Here is a 17904-nt window from a genome sequence, read left to right as displayed (position 1 = left end):
TTCTCTCAAAACCTGACCAAACTGGTGAGGTTCACTCCAGTGAGCTGCAAGATCTGTGGCCACCGAGCAAGAACTGCGTTGGAATGTTGTGTAGAACACGGGAGGCCGGCAACACTCTTTATGACGTAAGCACAGCCAGTGCTTCACTGGGCATTTTGTTGTGCTTCTGGCCAACACAGGTGTATCCTCTGGCCATAACAACCATGCTGTTGACTTCAGCAGAATTGGCCAAGCGATAGGGAGAAGGTAAATGTCAACTGCGAGGGCCTGCACAGCCCAGGTGCTGCACCAACCTCCTACTGACTCCCCAGCTGAGGTTCCCTCATCCTCCATTTTTCCCAGCGTTAGATCTTATTCTGACTGCTGGGCCACAACTCATGACTGAATGTGGATTTTAGTGCTATCCTTTATCAGACAAAACCCAAAGTCCCTGGCTGCTCTGCCTGAAAGACAGAAACAAACTGCTCAAGATAAAAGTCATTCCGCTGAGACAGTCCTTTAGCGTTCTTTGCCATCTCCATCCTTGCACAACCCCAACTATTGCCTTAGAATTTCCAGGCTCCCCAAAATCTCCCAGAGTTAGAGAATTTCTCCACGCATGAGGAATGCCCCATCCCGAGGGCTGATGGTCCCCTGGGCCTGACGCACGAGGCAGCAGCAACCCCTCAGGACAGGGCCCGGCCTGTGGGAAAGCACAACATCAATGAACCCCAAGCTTTGGAGATATTTAGTCCCCAAACCAGCTGCAGCACATTGCTCTGTGCGGCGAGCTGCCATGACTACCCTCAGTGAACATCTTTTGGCTGTGAGCTCCCCAGACCCATCTCTAACAGCGAGATGTTCGTTTGGATGGACTCTTAATCTCCCTTCCCTCCCACAGGCAACGAGACACCAATTATTTCCACTCGAGCGAGTGGTTCCTGTTCGGCAGCTTTGGATTATCCCTGACCTGTGCACAAGCCCTGATATCCATCATCAAATTGAAAGTTAACCATGGCTCGGTAGGTAATCAAGCTTTACGTACTGGCTCTGTTGCTAAGGATGATTGTAGATAGTCGCTGAGTAGTTGCTAAGGAGAGGATCAAGGGGAATTGTTTGAAGGAATATCTGCAGCCTCATTCTTTGGTCTACCTGGCACACTAAGACCTGAAATGAACATCTAATCAAGATGTTTCTACAAACAATGCCAATTTGGCAGTGAAAACCCAAGTCCAGGCATCCTTTGGGGATTCACAACCGTTGCAGAGCCGCAGGCTGGTGGCCCTGCTGTCCCTGTCACAGGACTCCAACTGACAGCAGTTACAAAGGCCCTTTGGGAAGACTGCGCTGGGTGTCACCTTCTCTGAAGAGGACCTGCTGCGTCCCTCTGGCTGGCATTAGCAGCAGAGCCCTCTGGTTCTCCAGCCCACACTTTGCCCCCTTGGACGCAGGAGGGACCGGCTTTCAGCTGCTGCTTTAACAGCTGCCTTTGCTGTGCTCCTTTTCTGTCTCCCTTCCTACCGCATCTGTCAGGATGTGCTTCTTCTCATTCCAGACTGAGCCCAAAGCCTCAGAGTACACTGCCACCCCCACGTACCCATCCTAGGATATGTTGAAGAAATAACAATTAGCAAATAGGAACTCTACCCATAGCGAGTATCTGGCCAGGCTATAAAGCTGTAAGAGCTCATCCTACCGTCCCGAAGGCATAGACCAGCTGATACTTTGATCCCATATCTACCTCCTGTATGATCTGTCCTGAAGGTCAAATCATCGTTACCTTTGGAAGAGGATGGAGGTTGAGGAGAAGTGGGCAGTAAACGATCAATGGTTGGGAAAAAGCAGCCAAGCAAGTGGCAAAGGAAGGAGCTGAGTTGTCCCAAGGCCAGCTCAGCCCAAGGAGCTTCAGGATGCCAAGCCCTGGCCAGGTGAGCTCACAAGCAGCAGGCGGGTGCTGCATCACTGCCCCTTTGTGATAGGGGCCACCCCCGCACGCATGGGGACGCACTGCGGCCCCGCAGCCGCCACAGCCCGGGCACCTCCTGGGGCCACCAGCCAGCAGCTGTTGGGCTGCCCCAGGCACTGCTGGCCAAGGGCTGGCCACAGGCTGACTCTGAACAAGCGCTACCAGAGAACCACCTTGAGCAACTGCACTGGGTGGACCTTGGGTGGCCGCCAGGCCCCCACCCAGCTGCTCTCCCACCCTGCAGCTCCAAAAAGCCTTTTCTGGGTGGCTTTTTAGCATCTGGTTTAACCCCTCAACCTGCCTGGACAGCAGTGACTGTTTCTTCTGCCCCAACGAGGCAGCTGGTTGCTATTCCTGCCCCCCTTGAGCTCCCCAGTTGGGCCCCTGCACTGCCTGGGTCCTCTAGTCTTCCCCACTCTTGCTCGGGGCAGTGAGTTCCTCCTGCTCAGCTCAGGGCAGGGAGTTTTCCTCCTGCTCCACTCAGGGAGGCTTTCTTCTTTATATCCTTCGCTTTGGGCTTCCAGTGTGGCCTCAGCCTTGCCGGGGTGACTTCTATTCATCGTGTCCCTCTCAGGACAGCTGTTTTTTCCCCTCTCTTGCCTGGGGAGGCTCCTTTTGCCCCTGCCCTATACCAGGTGCCTGGATTTACTCCTGCCCCACTCAAGGTGGCTCTTTGTGCCTCTGCCGAAATCGGTGTGACTCGCTTTGCTCCTGCCCCACTTGGGGCATTTAGTTTTTTCCCTCTCCTGCTCAGGGCATCTCCTTCTGCCCCTGGCCCTGCTCCACTCATTAGAAATTTTCTAACTCTGGGAGATTTTGGGGAGCCTGGAAATTGCAAGGGAATAGTTAGTGGTGTGCGATGATCAGTATGGCGAGGAAGGCTAAAGGATTGTCTCAGAGGAAGGATTTTTATCTTGAGCAGTTTGTTTCTGTCTTTCAGGCAGAACAGCCAGGGACTTTGGGTTTTGTCTGATGAAGGATAGCACTAAAATGTACATTCAGCCATTTAGCCGAGGAGGAAGTGGGAGCATCTCTGCTGTAGAAGATCTGGGGAGACATGGAGATGAACCCGTAGACACAGGACAAAGGTTTCTCTAACACTTTTCTTCCACAGTCACCCCTGGGATTCTAGGGATTGAAAATTTTTCATTTTCACAGCAGTGTTTTGGGTGTTCAGATTCTTTCCCTTCTTTTCTTGGCCGCCTTCCCCCCTGGTAGCATTAGAGGGAAGGAGATGGCTCAGTTCTGGCAGGACAGTGACCAAATAATAACCGGTGGTGTTCTCGGCAGCATCCTCCATGAGAAATGGGCATTTGTAGGTGTCGCACTTCATCTGCTCAAAGCCCCATCCAACCTGGTCTTGAACACATCCAGGAATGGGGCCTCCAAAACTTCTGTGGGGAACGTGTTCTTTTCTTGGCTGCTCTTGATCCACTCTCCACCCAACCTCGGTTTGTGCTTGGGATGATATCCTCTTGCAGCTTGAAGCTTCAAACATTTTCGGTGGTGTTATCCTCCTTGCTTGGATTTGCCTTGTTCTAATTTACTGATCTCTGGGGGATATTTTGTACTGCCTTCATGTTCAAAGGCAAGGGATGATAAAATTGGGGTGGTATGCAGTCCTATCATTCTACTGAATGAGAGAGACTCTCTCTCATTCTATCTTTAGCACAATCTTTAGGTGTGTTTATTTGATGTTTTTTTCACCTCTCTAAAATATTTCTTGCATGGTCATGCCTTGTGGAAGGTGAACCTCATTGGTGGCAGATTGTACTTGGCACACAGCTGAGGAGTGGTTTATTTTAATGGTGAATCTGATCATTTACTTTTGTTTGTTCACAAACAAGACAATCCCTCTTTGCCTGTGTGCAGCAGGTCTCTGAGGAAAGCAGGTGGGAGCTGGTGCAAAGGAGCTGGAACATCCAGCTGCAGACTGCGGTGGAGAAGTGTGATGGAAGGAAAAGGGATGCAAGTCCCAGGTGGCCGATGAGAGCCATGGTGGGGTTGGGGAGGTGAGGAGCAAGGGTGGCCATCCTGGGTCAGACCTCAAGGGACAGCTTCTGCCAGCAGCCCAGATCTCCTTAGGAGAGACCCTGGATCCATATCAGTCAGAGAATGCTGCTCTCACCTCTTCTCTAAACTGAAACACAATAAACTACACCCCTGAAAAATGAACAGTCTTTTTCATTAGAAGCTCTTTGAAATCTTTCTCCATAAGAACACTAGGAAACGTCTCTAATTGACTGTAAAAGAGTAGAAAAGGAAGAGACGTGGTCTGTTCAGGCTTTCTTTGTTGCAATGAGCCCCATGGTGCATTTGGTGCTGAGCCCTTGAGCCTCAGGTTGCACAAAGCTCTCAGGAAGTCAAAGTGAGAAGAAAGAAAGTACCTTGAAGTATGAATGAGTCCCTCTGAGGGCAAACCCTGAGAAAGCCTCCCCAGGGGCTCGTTAGAGCAGCTGAGAGGAGGCCATGATTGCAGGCAGGCAAAGGTGCTGTGCAGGCAGCTGAGCTGCTGAGAAAGCCCTGGCTTTGTTTGATGGAGCAGAAAGGCCAAGCCCTGAGCCCCAGGCCCTGGCAAGGCAGATCCCCTCCCTCCCGCATGGCTCAGGGCTCTTGCTGGGGCAGGGGCATCTGGGGGGTGTGATGGTGAGTGAAGGACACCGGTGGGACAGTGCCCAGCCTTGCTGGGGGTGTGCAAGGAGGCCAGGAGGCCCCCCCAGTGCCTTAGGACAACATGTCTCCTCACAGGCCTTCGTGGCAGAGACCACTGCTGTGCCCAAGGGGACAAAGACTTGCGTTCTCTTGGTGACTTCCAGCCTTGCCAGTCCCCTTTGCCATCTCCACCACAGCTTGTCCTACACTGTCCCACAGCTGCTTCTTTTTCCCTGCTGGCTGGAGGCACCCATCTCCCTTCCCCACCTTGCTCTCACCCTGGCATTTCCAGACACTCACTGAAGTCTGTCCACCCTCACACTCTGCTCCTTGACACACAAAGACATGGACTCACCTCAGACTCCTTCAGCATGTCTTCTGGAAATGGCTTCTGCTGCTGCAGGAAATACAATGGCTGCCATAGGATGGAGGATACCAGCTCGCCAGACAGTGATGGGCATCACACACTCGCCATGCCCACCCCTATCCAGGACTGGGGTCAGGGGCCCAGGCATCTTAGCTCTGTGGGAAATCCCTCCAGTGAGTCCAGAAATCCCAACTCAGGGAAGAGAAAGCCCAAGACACTTCACTGCTGGGAAGGCAAATGCTGGCTGAAGCCTTGGGACCATTAGTGTGGATGTCCCACCACCTATAGAATAGTCCAGGAAATTTTTCAGGAAGAAGAGACCTCACAGGCACCAAACACAGCCACAAGCCTCATCCTGGCCTAAAAAGGTATGCAGAAGGAAATGACTTCACAAACACAGACCCCAGTCATGAGCCTGCTGCTGGACAATCATGTGCCCAAGGAACCATAACCCCAGAAGCAACTTCTAGCTGCTGGCATGTTCCATACATGCTGGCATGGTCCATCCTGTGTGTTGCATTCATACCCATGCTGCTGGCATGTCCCGTACTTGGGACCTCACAGGAACCAAGCCTGGTCATCAACCCTCTGCTGGCCTAAGGGGTGCTCTGGAACACAGGCCTTCAAACACCTCTGAGCTTGCTCACGGGTTCTCAGGTCCTCAGGCAGCAGCACCCTAACAACTGGCATTCAGGCCATTCGCCTGCTGCGGGGCTATCAAGGACTCAGGCAGACGTGATCTCCCAAGCACCAAGGTCATCCATGAGGCTGGTGCTGGCCTATCAAGCACTCAGAACTTTGCGGTGACCTCCAAACCAGTATCGAAATGAACTGCCTGTTTCTGGCCTATCAGAGATTCTGGCAGCACTGACCTCCTAACCAACATCCACACCATGTGCCTGCTGCTGGCCTCTCAGGTACTCATGGAGAAAGGAGCTCGTAGGCACCGAACCCAGCCTTGAGCCTGGGGTTGGCCGGCCACCTGCAGAGACAGGGGTGACCCCAAAATGAGCATCCAAAGCAGATGCCCGCTGTTAGAGCAGCGGTGACCTCACAATCAACATGCCAGACCTTGGCCTGCTGCTGGCCTGTTGGGTTCTCAGGCAGAAGGCACCTCACAAGCATCTACCCGAGACATTGCTGCACTGCCATGTCCTCACAGAATCATGTAGATTGAAAGGGATCTTTGGAGATCGACTAGTTCAATCCCCCTGCCCTAGAGGGAGTCAGCCAGAGCAGGTCACTTAAGAAGATGTCCAGGCTGGTTTTTAGTATCTCCACGTCAGGACACTCCACAGTAATGCACCCTTGATGCCGAAACCTGTTTTCTTGAGTTCAGTTGGAATTTCTTGGTTTTGATGATTGGGGCATAGAGCACATTGCCTGTGTGGGGCCGGTGGGGAGATGGGTTCTTCAACCTGGTGAACCTCCTCCAGTGAGGGTCATCGTCCAAAAGGGATAACAGCACTACAAGCATGGGAGAGAGATGGTTGGGATATGATAGATATAAACACATGGAAGGATTTGGCTGAAGAGATTATCAGCCTGCTGAAAGACCAGGGCATTCTTCCAACTGCCCGAAGCTCAAAGAGCACCTGGGGAGTTTAGAGAGATGTGACTGAGCGAGGAGTAAGGGGACGGGGAAACTGGAGAGCAAGGGGAAGGCCGGCCCTGCTGCCCCATTAATGGTCCAATGGCCCCACTGTGCTGGAACCGCATGGGACAGGTGTCCTCAAGGGTGGGGAGACGTCCTCGCTGCAGGCACAGAAATGCTCCCTAGCTCTTCTCCAGAGACACCCCTCCTTCCAGGAGAGCCTTTCCCCAGGTGAGCGTGTCCAGGCTGGCCTGGCTGGACATTCCTGGTTCCCACCCCGTGCTTCCTGCAGGGCCCTGAGCTGGCGGTGCTGCTCTGCAGAGGGAGGGGCTGTGGTGCCCTGGGGCCATGCAGTGACCCTGCACTGGCCATGCTGGTCAGGGTGAGGAGAAGATCCCCTTTCCCTCTTCCCTCCTGGGTCATTCAGAAAGGACTGGGCTGGGCAGGACCAAGGGGTGTCTCCAGTGGCACAAAGGGCAGGGGAGGGCTGCACGAGATCCAGCCTATGGGGCTTTCCACGAGGGTGTCCTGAACCACTCTTCAGTCTTCTGTCCCTTTGCCTGCTGGCTCCTCACAGCCTCTCCTGGCAGCCCACACTTGTTTGTCCATTGGCTCCTGACGTTCCTCTTTTCCTCAGGGAGACATTCCCTTGGATGGTCACTCATTTGATGAGGTGCCCCTCACTGCCCACCCACCCTCACACACTGTCCCTGCAGATCCCCTGAGCTCTCTTGGCAGCTTCCAATTCTTTTCCAGGATGAAATCTGGCACCAGCCCTGCTGCAAGTGGGGCAGCACCAGGCCCATATGGCAAACACCTGTTGCTGCTTGAGTGGACTTGTTCAACCTTGAAGAGAGGTCTTCATTCAACTCTTGGTCCAAAAACTATTCCCATGGGAATCTGAGCCTGTTGCCCTGAAACCATCAAGAACCACAGAAGGGAAAAAGTCCTTTTGATGGAGTGGCTCCTTGGGTGCAACTCCTGAGAATGGCTTTGTGAGAGGCGTCCAGCGTTCTGGCCCTGGCCTGAGGAGCCATTTTATGGTGCAATTTTCACAGAGACCAGCTCTAATAAAGAGGTTCTTATCGCCCTCTGCTACCCACAGTCACAGGGATGCCACTGTAGAGACAACAGGACTGTCACAAGGTACATGAAGCCTCAGGGGGAACATAAAGGCAAGGGCACAGCAGGACAGTGGGGATGGGATGTGAGGAGAAACCAGCACTGAAAGGCCTCGTCCTGCTGCTGTCCTTGGCCATGGCTCCAGGGAAGCAGCAGCCCCAACTCGCAGGTGGCACAGACAGAGTGCCCAGTGAGGGCAGCCAGGGGCAGCCCCAAGGGCCCCAGGGGCAGATCCTCCATGGGGCAGTTGGACATTTGCCTCCAGAACCCCTCCTGCATACTGGGGTTGCTCACCCAGCTCCAGAGGGTAGTGAAGAGATGGGAGCTGAGACTAATAATTTTTTCCAGATATCTTTATTGAGCTTATCTGAAAAGAGAGCCAGGATCCATATGCAAATGAGGTCTTTGGGTCACGAAAAAAAGAAGTAGGAAGCCAAGAATTGTAATAACAAAGGTCTAGAACAGAAAAAACCAAAACACATAAAAACAATCAAATGAAGAAAAAAACCCAACATCAACAAAAAAATCCCACAAAGAGAAAGTAAAGAAACATATGAAGAAAAATTAGTCCTGCTTTTTCCTGAGATGCAGTGGGAGCGCCATTGGCACAGTGGACACCTTATGAATCTAGGGAAGATTCTACTCAAATAGTTTCCTCAGGGCGTCCTTGAGCTCTTTGTTCCTCACGCTGTAGATGAGGGGGTTCACTGCTGGAGGAACCAGTGAGTACAGCACTGCCACCACCAGATCGAGAACTGGGGAGGAGATGGAGGGGGGCTTCAGGTAGGCAAAGATGCCAGTGCTGACGAACAGGGAGACCACGGCCAGGTGAGGGAGGCACGTGGAAAAGGCTTTGTGCCGTCCCTGCTCAGAGGGGATCCTCAGCACGGCCCTGAAGATCTGCACATAGGACAGCACCATGAACACAAAACACACAAAAGCTAAAAAACAACTTAATATTAGAAGCCCAGCTTTCCTGAGGAAGGAGCCTGAGCAGGAGAGCTTGAGGATCTGGGGGATCTCACAGAAGAACTGGTCCACAGCATTGCCCTGGCAGAGGGGCAGGGAAAATGTACTGGCCGTGTGCAGCAGAGCATTGAGAAACCCACTGCCCCAGGCAGCTGCTGCCATGTGGACACAAGCTCTGCTGCCCATCAGGGTCCCGTAGTGCAGGGGTTTGCAGATGGCAACGTAGCGGTCATAGGACATGACAGTGAGAAGATAAAACTCTGCTGCAGCACAGAAAATTAAAAAAAAGACCTCTGCAACACATCCCCAGTAGGAGATGGCCCTCTTGTCCCAGAGGGAATTAGCCATGGATTTTGGGAGAGTGGTGGAGATGGATCCCAGGTCAAGAAAGGAAAGGTTGAGGAGGAAGAGGTACATGGGGGTGTGGAGGCGGTGGTCACAGGCGATGGCGGTGATGATGAGGCTGTTGGCCAGGAGGGCAGCCAGGTAGATGCCCAGGAAGAGCCCGAAGTGCAAGAGCTGCAGCTCCCGCGTGTCTGCGAATGCCAGGAGGAGGAACTCGGTGATGGAGCTGCTGTTGGACATGTGCTGCCTCTGGGTGTGGAGCACTGAACAAGGAGGAAAAGACAGTGAGAAGTTAAGGGAAACTTTTCTGAGCAAAATCAACACCATTTCTCAGACTTCACACTCTGCACTGCTTTTCCACTTCTATCAGATCTTCATTCAGCTCTGTGGCTGGAGCTCAGACTGTTTCTGGCCGAGTGTGCCAGGAGGAGCGGGACCTCTGCCCGCTGGCTGCCCAGGAGTCAGCCCTGCTCTGCAGCAGCAGATTCGTGGGAATGGGGTGGCCAGTCCTGGTGTTCCAATTTGTCAGATAAACCTCTCCTCATGGACAAAGGGCTTGTCAGTCTCTGCACTCCCATTGCCATGAAACCACAGTTGCAAGAGTGTTGGAGAGAGGTTCTTCTACAGCTCTCTCCCGTCTCAGCTGGAGATTCTCTTGCATTTCAGAAACCCTCACCATTTCTGCTGCATTCAGGGACAGCAAAGGGAGTCCTGCCAGGCAAGGGGATTGTCTGAGGGTTAGTGCAGAGAGAGGGGAGCTGGTCTGTCCCTCTGTCTTGTTCCCAGCTGCCCTCTGCTTGTGCCTTTCTGAGACAGAGGGGAATCGCACTCGCGTGTTGACATGGAAAGACACCAGGCACTGCTGAGAGCAGAGAAACCCACTGCCGAGAGCTCAGTGTCTCACCCTTTCTCAAGGTCTCAGCACCCCACTTCTCGCCAAGGACACACATGGCTCCTTTCACAAACCCAGCAGCGTTTCCTCAGTCATAGCGTCTCTGCGCTTCTCCACAGGGCATTCAGGTAACAGCAGGATGCTCCAGGACAGATTGGCATCCTGGAGGGCAGCTCAGTGCTTGGAAGGAGATACCCAGGTGTCCTAGTGATGGTATGTCAGAAAGGGAGAGTCAGCTCATTCCCCAGCCACATAGACTACTTTGCCCACAGCCCCACGCGTTAGAGGAGAGCTTGGACACTTCATTCCCAGGGAAACACTTTCATGGGAGAAATCACTAGACCGGTGCCTGACTCGGCTGCTGCAACTCCCATCCCCAGAGAGCCTGGCTGAGAGAACAAGACGACAATCACAATATCACAGACAAGTGGAGAAACAAGGGAAAACACAGTGAGGGTCTGGCTGAGAGAGGCCAGGGCAGAGACAGCCGGGCACTCAGGACAGCGTTACCCCTACCCTGCTGTGCCCGTCACCTCCCCAGCATGAACTTTGCTGGGCCAGTTCTCTCAGCCCCTGTGCTCTGGAGAGAAAAATGGACACACGGCACATGGTTAGAGAGCTGCAGCACGGCTCTGCTGGAGCTCTGGCTTCACAGGAGGGTCATGCCTTGAACCACAGAGCCCTGAGGGCTGAGGCTTTGCTGGGTGGGAGAGGAGGCGAGGGGGCTTGCTCAGGGGAAGGGGTCTGCATTGGAGGGGATCATACGGGGTTTCTGAATTCTTCCTCCCACAGCATTTCTGGTTTCTCTTTCCTCTCATTCCCTGATCATAGTTCTGCTGCCGGGAGATTCCCCTCCTAGGAGGTGTTTCCCTGTCCCATGTCTTTTCCCTGTCTGCTCCCACAGACCCCATCCCAACCCCTGTGCACTCCCCTTGGCCCCACAGAAACCTGCCTGTTTGCCGGGCACTGCCTGGGTTCATGTTCCTGTTTGCAGGTGGAAAAGGGCAGGTCAGAACAACCCCGATGGGTCCAGCAGAGCTGATGCTGGTGCTGCCCATGGGCAGAGGAGTGGCTGAAGGCACTCCAGGAGGTTCCTGGCAGACCTACTGACCACTCAAAGCTACAGCTCAGGAGTCTCACTGACTTCTTCCAACTTCAGAGCTCCCTATACATTTATCCCATTCTCTGCCTCCCCACCCTCTCACTAGGAAAATAAAAACACAAACGCAAGAAAGCTCCTTATCTGTAATGTAATTCCTGCCTTGAGCTTCCCCTTGAAAAGTGCCCTCAGAAATGTCCTGGGGGTGAACTGCAGCTGAGAGCAGCCCTGACCCACGCAGCACCCCCTTGACAGCAGGACACTCTCCTGCCAGGAGCTGCCTCTTCCACCCACACCTTCTCCCCGCACTGCTGCTGGCAGCTCCTCAGGGAAACCGAGGGCTCATCCTGACAGGAGATAAGTCCCTGCCACAGCACAAAGCACCCTTGGGTGCAGGGACCCTGCTCTGAAGGACAGACCCCTGGCTGCACACCCACCTTCACACTCTGCAGCCATCCCCGGGTGAAGGCAGCTGATGTGCCCTGTCCCTTTTGCAGAGCCATGGGGAAGCCCTGCTCCAAAGCAAGTCCTTTTTCTCTATGTTGGAGAAACTCTGAGAGACCTCCTGATAGATCCCAGAGGCTGTGGGATGTGCCAGCTTCAGGAGATCATTCCAGGAACCGCAGCTGCATTGCCCTGCAGCCAGAGACTTACCCTGTTCAGGGCTGGGAAGATTTTTCTCCAGCTGAGCTCTCCTCTCTCCTCCCACCCCAGACTGCCTTTACACCCTCTCTGCGCTTGGCAGAGGAGCTGCTCCTGGGCAGAGCTGTCTCTCTGCAGCGCTGCCCGCTTGCCATCAGCTCCCTCCATGCCAGGAGCCCAGCCCAGCTCAGCAGCAGAGGACCAGCCCAAGGCAGCCCTTTCTCTGCCCCCTCGGGGCTCCCTCCAGGTGTCCCTGGGGCTCCAGGGCAACCTGCTGATGTAATCGCTGATGTTCCCTCCCTCACCTGGAGATACACTTATGTCCTGTGGCATTTCTTGTATTAGAAAAGAGTTGGCAGGAGAATCACCTCTTCTTGTCCCAATAGTAGACACCAGAAGGGTGAAAGGGAAGGATCTCATTTTTCCAAGCTCGGGGGATGATTCCATTGAGTGAATTAGGACATTTCACCCTGGGTCTGTACTCCCAGGGCTGGCAAGACACTGAGTGCTCTTTTGTCAATCCCACATCTCTGCTCTGAAGCAAACTCTCTGCCCCCAGGGGGTCTTGGACACTTGGTACCGGGTTTCCTTAAGGCAAGTAGGAGCTTGCCTGGTGACACAGCTGGGGTGCTTCAGCCCAAATGTGCAGCAATCCCCTCAGCCAGGGGCACAGACAGGATGAGCTGGAGCCATTACTGATGAGTACAGAACTCTGGCCGGGATGGCATACACTGCCCAGGCATGGTGGCACAGCTCAGTACAGCTGGTGTCCAAGGACAGCATCCTCCAGGCACAGCAAGGATGGAAACTCAGGCTAAACTTGAGAGGAAATTCAAGGGCACCATGATGCGTGTTTGAAACATCCGGAACAGTTAAAGAAAAAACAAAGATAGTGTGTGGCCACCGCTGAGTTTCATGAGAGCAGGTGTGGATAGATCTGCGATTGTCTATGTCCTCTTTGCCTCGATCTTTCCCTGCAAGGTCTCCCAGGCCTCTGTGACTTGAGGCAGGACCCTGGAGGAGAACAACCAGCGGTGGATGGGCATCAAGTCAGGAGTCACTTGAGCAAGCACCATCCTCACCAGTCTCTAGGACAGGATGGGTGGCATCCCAGGGAGCTGAGAGAGCAGGCCGATGTCACAGAGAGGCCCCTTCCATCATCCTTGAAAGTGGGGGCACTCCCTGATGACTGGCGGCACCCAAATATTGCATGCACCTTTCAGAAATGCCCCATGGATGAGCAGGGGAGTGAAAGGCTGTGCTCCAGAGCAGGTCCCCTCAGCTCACAATTCTTTCATGGCCGAAAGAGAAGGTGACAGGATTTAGCCAGGGGAGACTCTGCCTGGCCATCCGACTTGCTTTATGTGAAGAAAGGCCATGACTGTTAGGTGCAAGGAGAGACGTAGTTATCTTTGACCTGGAAGTCAGCAAGGTTTCCAGCATTGTCCCACAGAACACTCTCATGCCCAAGCTAGGATGGCTAATGCCTGCATGGACGGCTAATGGATAGCTAAAACCACCTGTACAGGCGGGCTCGGAGGGACATGGTCAATGCGTGTTACACTGCCTGGAGGCCTGTAGATTGTAAGGTTCTGCAGGGGTCTAGCCTGCAACCTGCCCTGTTTAATGTGTTTGTAATGACCCAGAGGAGACGAGAGAGTGCTTTTTCATAACAGTTGTAGATGACAGCATATGGAGGAGAACAGACACGATGCTGGAGCTCAAGGCTTCCACCCAAAGGACAAAGACAGGCTGGAAGGCTGGGCCAAAAGGAAGCACACAGTATCCAATGATGACAAAGCCAAAGTCCTCCCCTTGAGGTGCACTCATCGTGTGCAATGGCAGAGGGCATGGGGCTGCATGGCTGGATAGCAGCTCTGCAGGAAAGACTGTGGTGGTCCTTGGGTTTCATTGGGACAACCATGAGCCGTCAGCAAGGGAGGCCAAAAGCATTCCGGGCTGTATGAGCAGGAGCACAGACAGTGGAAGTGACGATCCCCTTCTGCGCAGGACTTTTTACACCACATCCAGGTTACTTCTTTGGTTTATGACACCCCCCTTCCCCCGCAAGTACAGAGAGAAATTGCTAAAGTGGAGAAAGTTCCCTGGAGACCCACAAAGGTGGTCAGGGCTGGAGCATGTGTTTTGTGAGAAGAAGCCGAGAGAGCTGGGCTCATTCATTCCAAAGACTGAGTCAGGCTCACGTCCATGGTACAAGAAACGAGGACAAGAGGCAACGGGATGACAAAAGAGAGGGTCAGGGTAGATACAGGGAGAAACTTTTCCAGCATAAGGCTAGTCAAGTGCTGGAAGCTGTTTCCCAGGGAGTGTGCACTGGATCTCTTCTAGCAAGTGACCAGGATGTTTTTGGAGAAAGCCCTCAGTAACTGGTCTGGCCCTGCGGGAGGCTGCTCGAGACACCTCCCGACGTCCCATCCAGCCTAAATATGACTGTCCTTTCTTCCCCTTCATTTTTTCAAATTAGGGAAAGCTCTCAGGTTGTCTCTGACCACAGAAGCAATTCACATCAGGTGCCAGGGTGCTTCACAGGTGTCCCCAGACAGCCCTGACCACATCCTTTTCATTCCTTGAAACCACAATTGCTTCTCTCTTTTTGTCCAAATCCCCTCCAAAATGAACGGCTTCCTTATTCATCCACTCCCCCTTGGCCATGCTTTTCTTTTTTCTTACAACCTTGGGGTATATCAGAGGTGGTTGGTGTGCTGATTTTCAAACTCAGGTGCCAACTCCATTAGGCAAATCATGCTCTTTCATTACCTGTGGGATCCTGCAATTCCCCATATTCTTATCTGGTTTGAGGCACTGTCCACAAAACCTGCAATGTTGACCATTTGGACTTTGAGTCCAGAGGGACCTTGACACACCTGGGGCCTTGGCCAAATGAAACCTCCTGAAGTTTCATAAGGCAAAGGGGGCAAGGTGTGCACTGGGGGCAGAACAAAGCCGGTGCCCTGGGACAGGCTGTGACGCGACTGGCTGAGGAGTGTCCTGGGCAGAAGGGTGTGGGAGTTATGGTGGATGCCATAGATGGATCCCATTGTGAAAGGAGGACGGAGAAACTGGAGAAAGTCCAGAGGACGTCTGTCGGGATGGGGTTAGGATCCTAAAGCACATGAGCTGTGTGGAGAGGCTGAGACAACCGGTCCTCTTTAGTCTGCTGAAGGGGAGGCACAGGGCAGCCTAAGAGCAGGTGACATCTTCCTGGAGAGATGAAGGTGGAGGCAAACTCTTCTGCTGTGGCAGATGTTTGGCAGAGGCAACAGCGGCAAGCATCCTTCATGGAGCTTTATACCGAATATTAGGAAAAACGGAGTAGACAGACGTTGACCTGCAGCAGGACACCCATCGACTCTCTGTTATCTCCATCTTTGGAGGTTTTCAGCTCCCCAGAATGTCACCCAACCTGACCCTGGGATTGACAACCCTACCTTTGGGTGAGAGGCTGGACCAGAGGCTCCCCCTCCAACCCCTTTCCCAAAAGCCCTTCCATGAGCCTGTGCCTTGCAGTGTGCCCCAGGAGAAGAGAGTCAGGTACAGGTGAGGCTTTCTACAGTAGAGGCTCATGGGACAATTCAGGGTGGCATTGTCCTGTGCTCAGTAGGTATCTCGTCCTACCTTTGATTACTCTTTACATTTCCCGGCCAGGCTCCTTACCCATGCGGTGCTTTAGGCTGTGAAGAAGCTCAAAACCAACTCTTTGACTCGGTTACTTTCATTTGACGTGCTGAAACGCAGGGCAGACGAAGGCAGTTCAGAGCTTCTAGGATCTCTGCTGCACGGTTAGGACTCAGCAGACTGGAAATGCAGGTAGCGGTGTTGTGTCAGTGTACTCCAGGGGTCAGGAGCAGTGGGTACCGGTCACAACACCGCATGAAGAATTTGCCTTCCTTTGTGCCTTTCCAGAGATCTGGGATCTGTACCTTGGCCTCTACCAAGTACCCTATCCCCCCCTCCACCTCTTACTGGAACCAGGGAGAAAATACACGAAGCGGGCATGAATTCAGGGCAATTCTGTCTACAAGGTGTCAGCTTTAAATGATGACAAAGAGATAGCAGTGAGAGCAAAACCACTGTTCGAAGAACTTCATGCCAGAGGCTAACTACTGAAAATGACACCCACTCTGACAAGTAATAGTAACTGTCGGGAAGGAAATAAAAGAACTTTAGTTCATCATCATGAAGAATAAGAGTTCCCTTGCAGCACTGTCCTCTTTCTGTTCTTAGTGATAGTGCCATGAATTCCAAAACATGCTTGAGAGCTTCTCTCTTTTCCCTTGTCTCTGAAACTCAGCCTTCTCAGACCTGGAAAGGACTACTTCAAATCTCTGCCACCCAAACCTCTCCCATTGTTTCTCATGCTTTTACCCCAAGACCTTTCTTCCCAGCGCTTCAGCACGCTGTGGAGCCTCTTGTTTATCTGGGTGAAGTCAGGGTACTCTCTCACAAAGCCTGGCCTAAAAATCCTCTCTAGGTCATGATCCCGCTTGTATCACCTCATGTTACGTACAGCTCCAGCCCCCTTCTGCAGAGCTCCAGTGACTGGGCAGGTTTCCTTTTTTTCCTGCTTATTCACCTTTGCTACATTTTTTTACTATATTCATACCAATTATTGTCTGATGTAACGCATTTATCTCCTCACAACTTCACCCATTTCCAGTTGCAGTCTCAGACATCCCCCCTCTTGCAGCAGACATTGTGCAAAAACCTATGGAAACCCACTTTCCATGCTATGGAATGTCACTTCAGTGCTGCATGTTCATTTGGGTTAAACGAACAGAAACAAACACAGAAAAAAAACACACTGGGCTAGTTTTTTGGAGAGGCAGTTTCAAAGTGGCAAAGCAGTTCAATACATAAATATTGAGAGCCAAGTTCACATTTCCAGCAAGGGGAAAGGTCCCAATTTGCTAATTAAACTCTTTGGCCCATCCTGCCTGGAGTTGTACAGCAGTTGTGTCACACAGTAGCCAGTGTCAGAGGGAAGAGGGAGGCAGCGGGAACTGGAATGGTTTGGGCTCAAATGGAACTCAGACCCTGAGCTGGCAGGACAACACTGGCCGCAGTCGGACACAGCTTCCCTGAGACGACTGTGAGCTCAGACCATGGGCGTGGAGGATGCACAAACCTCTTGAAGTCCCATCTTGGCAGGGGAAGAGGAAGGGTTTGTGAGAGACATGGGCATGCAGGGAACGAGCAGTGTGTGCATAGCAATGAGCGTGTGAAAGGCCGGAGAAGGACCTGAAATAGCAAGGGGTGTCATGCTGAAATGTCCGAGGTTGAATTTTCACTCTGAGGCAGCAGAATGAGGAGGATACGCACTTCAGCGCTGGGTTGTGGAGCTAAAGGATTCTAGCATGTCTGGGGCTTGCAAATCTTGGGAAATAAATGAGCATTGACAAGGCTTTTGGAAGAAAGCAAATAGGTTGGGAGGGGACACCCACAGGAATTGGCAAATCCTCATAAATCCAGAGCTTTTTTTGGAGCTAATGAAGCCGGCACAGGCGTGGGACAGCATAGCTGCAGTGGGCATGGCTTTGGGCCTTGACACCCCAACAGACCTGAGTAGGCTTCTGCCTCTTCCACCGAGACCCATGAGAGGGCACTCGCTCCTTAAAGCTCCAGCACCTCGTTGCCTCCTCACCCACCCACCACAGAGCCTGCAAAGTGTCCTCCTGCTGACCAGTACCCGGCTTCACACACTCACACATTACACAGAGCCCTGAGCATTCCAAGAGGGAAAGGAGCTCCCTCCCCAAAGGATGGGGGTCAGGCCTTGGCCATCCTGCTTGGGGAAGCAAATCAAGGGCTTTCGCAATGACTTCCACGTTTAAATTTCTTCCTGTAGCAAGTGTCTCTCACATCCTTTCCTGCTTCACCAGCCCCCAGGGACAGGAACTTTGTCTGCTCATTCCCTCCTCGGTCTCTTCAGAGGCAGAGATCAGCAGGGCCTGCTAACACCCCCAGAAACCTGGAGGTTTGCTTCTGGCTTTTACTTCTCCGGGGGCTTGCTCAGTCTTTCAGGATCTGCAGTGCAGGAACTCGGCACCAGAGGGCTCATTAACATGCCAAACGCCCTAAGGAGCCAGCTCTGAGCCTAATTCTCCTTTAGTCTTCCATTCTTCTGGGGTTCATGAGAGAGGTGTCAGGAGTGGAGTCAAAGTGAAAAGATGCCAAAGCCAAGAGCCCAAGTGAATGAAATACTGGATTTTCAATAGCCAGTTCTGCATTAACACAGTGCTGCAGCTGGGTTACAGCA

General features: G+C 52.8%; 1 protein-coding gene across 1 annotated transcript; it reads right to left on the bottom strand.

The window, feature by feature from the left end:
* Positions 1-8319: 8319 nt before the first annotated feature.
* On the bottom strand, positions 8320-9234 carry LOC134509314 (olfactory receptor 14A16-like). The gene has a single exon (XM_063321793.1). It carries the CDS (start codon positions 9232-9234, stop codon positions 8320-8322), a length of 915 nt encoding a protein of 304 aa, XP_063177863.1.
* Positions 9235-17904: the final 8670 nt, after the last annotated feature.

The sequence above is a fragment of the Chroicocephalus ridibundus genome, unplaced genomic scaffold (genome assembly GCF_963924245.1).
Source record: "Chroicocephalus ridibundus unplaced genomic scaffold, bChrRid1.1 SCAFFOLD_98, whole genome shotgun sequence".
In the NCBI taxonomy this organism is placed as follows: domain Eukaryota; kingdom Metazoa; phylum Chordata; class Aves; order Charadriiformes; family Laridae; genus Chroicocephalus; species Chroicocephalus ridibundus.
This window is presented reverse-complemented; position numbering and strand designations above follow the sequence as displayed.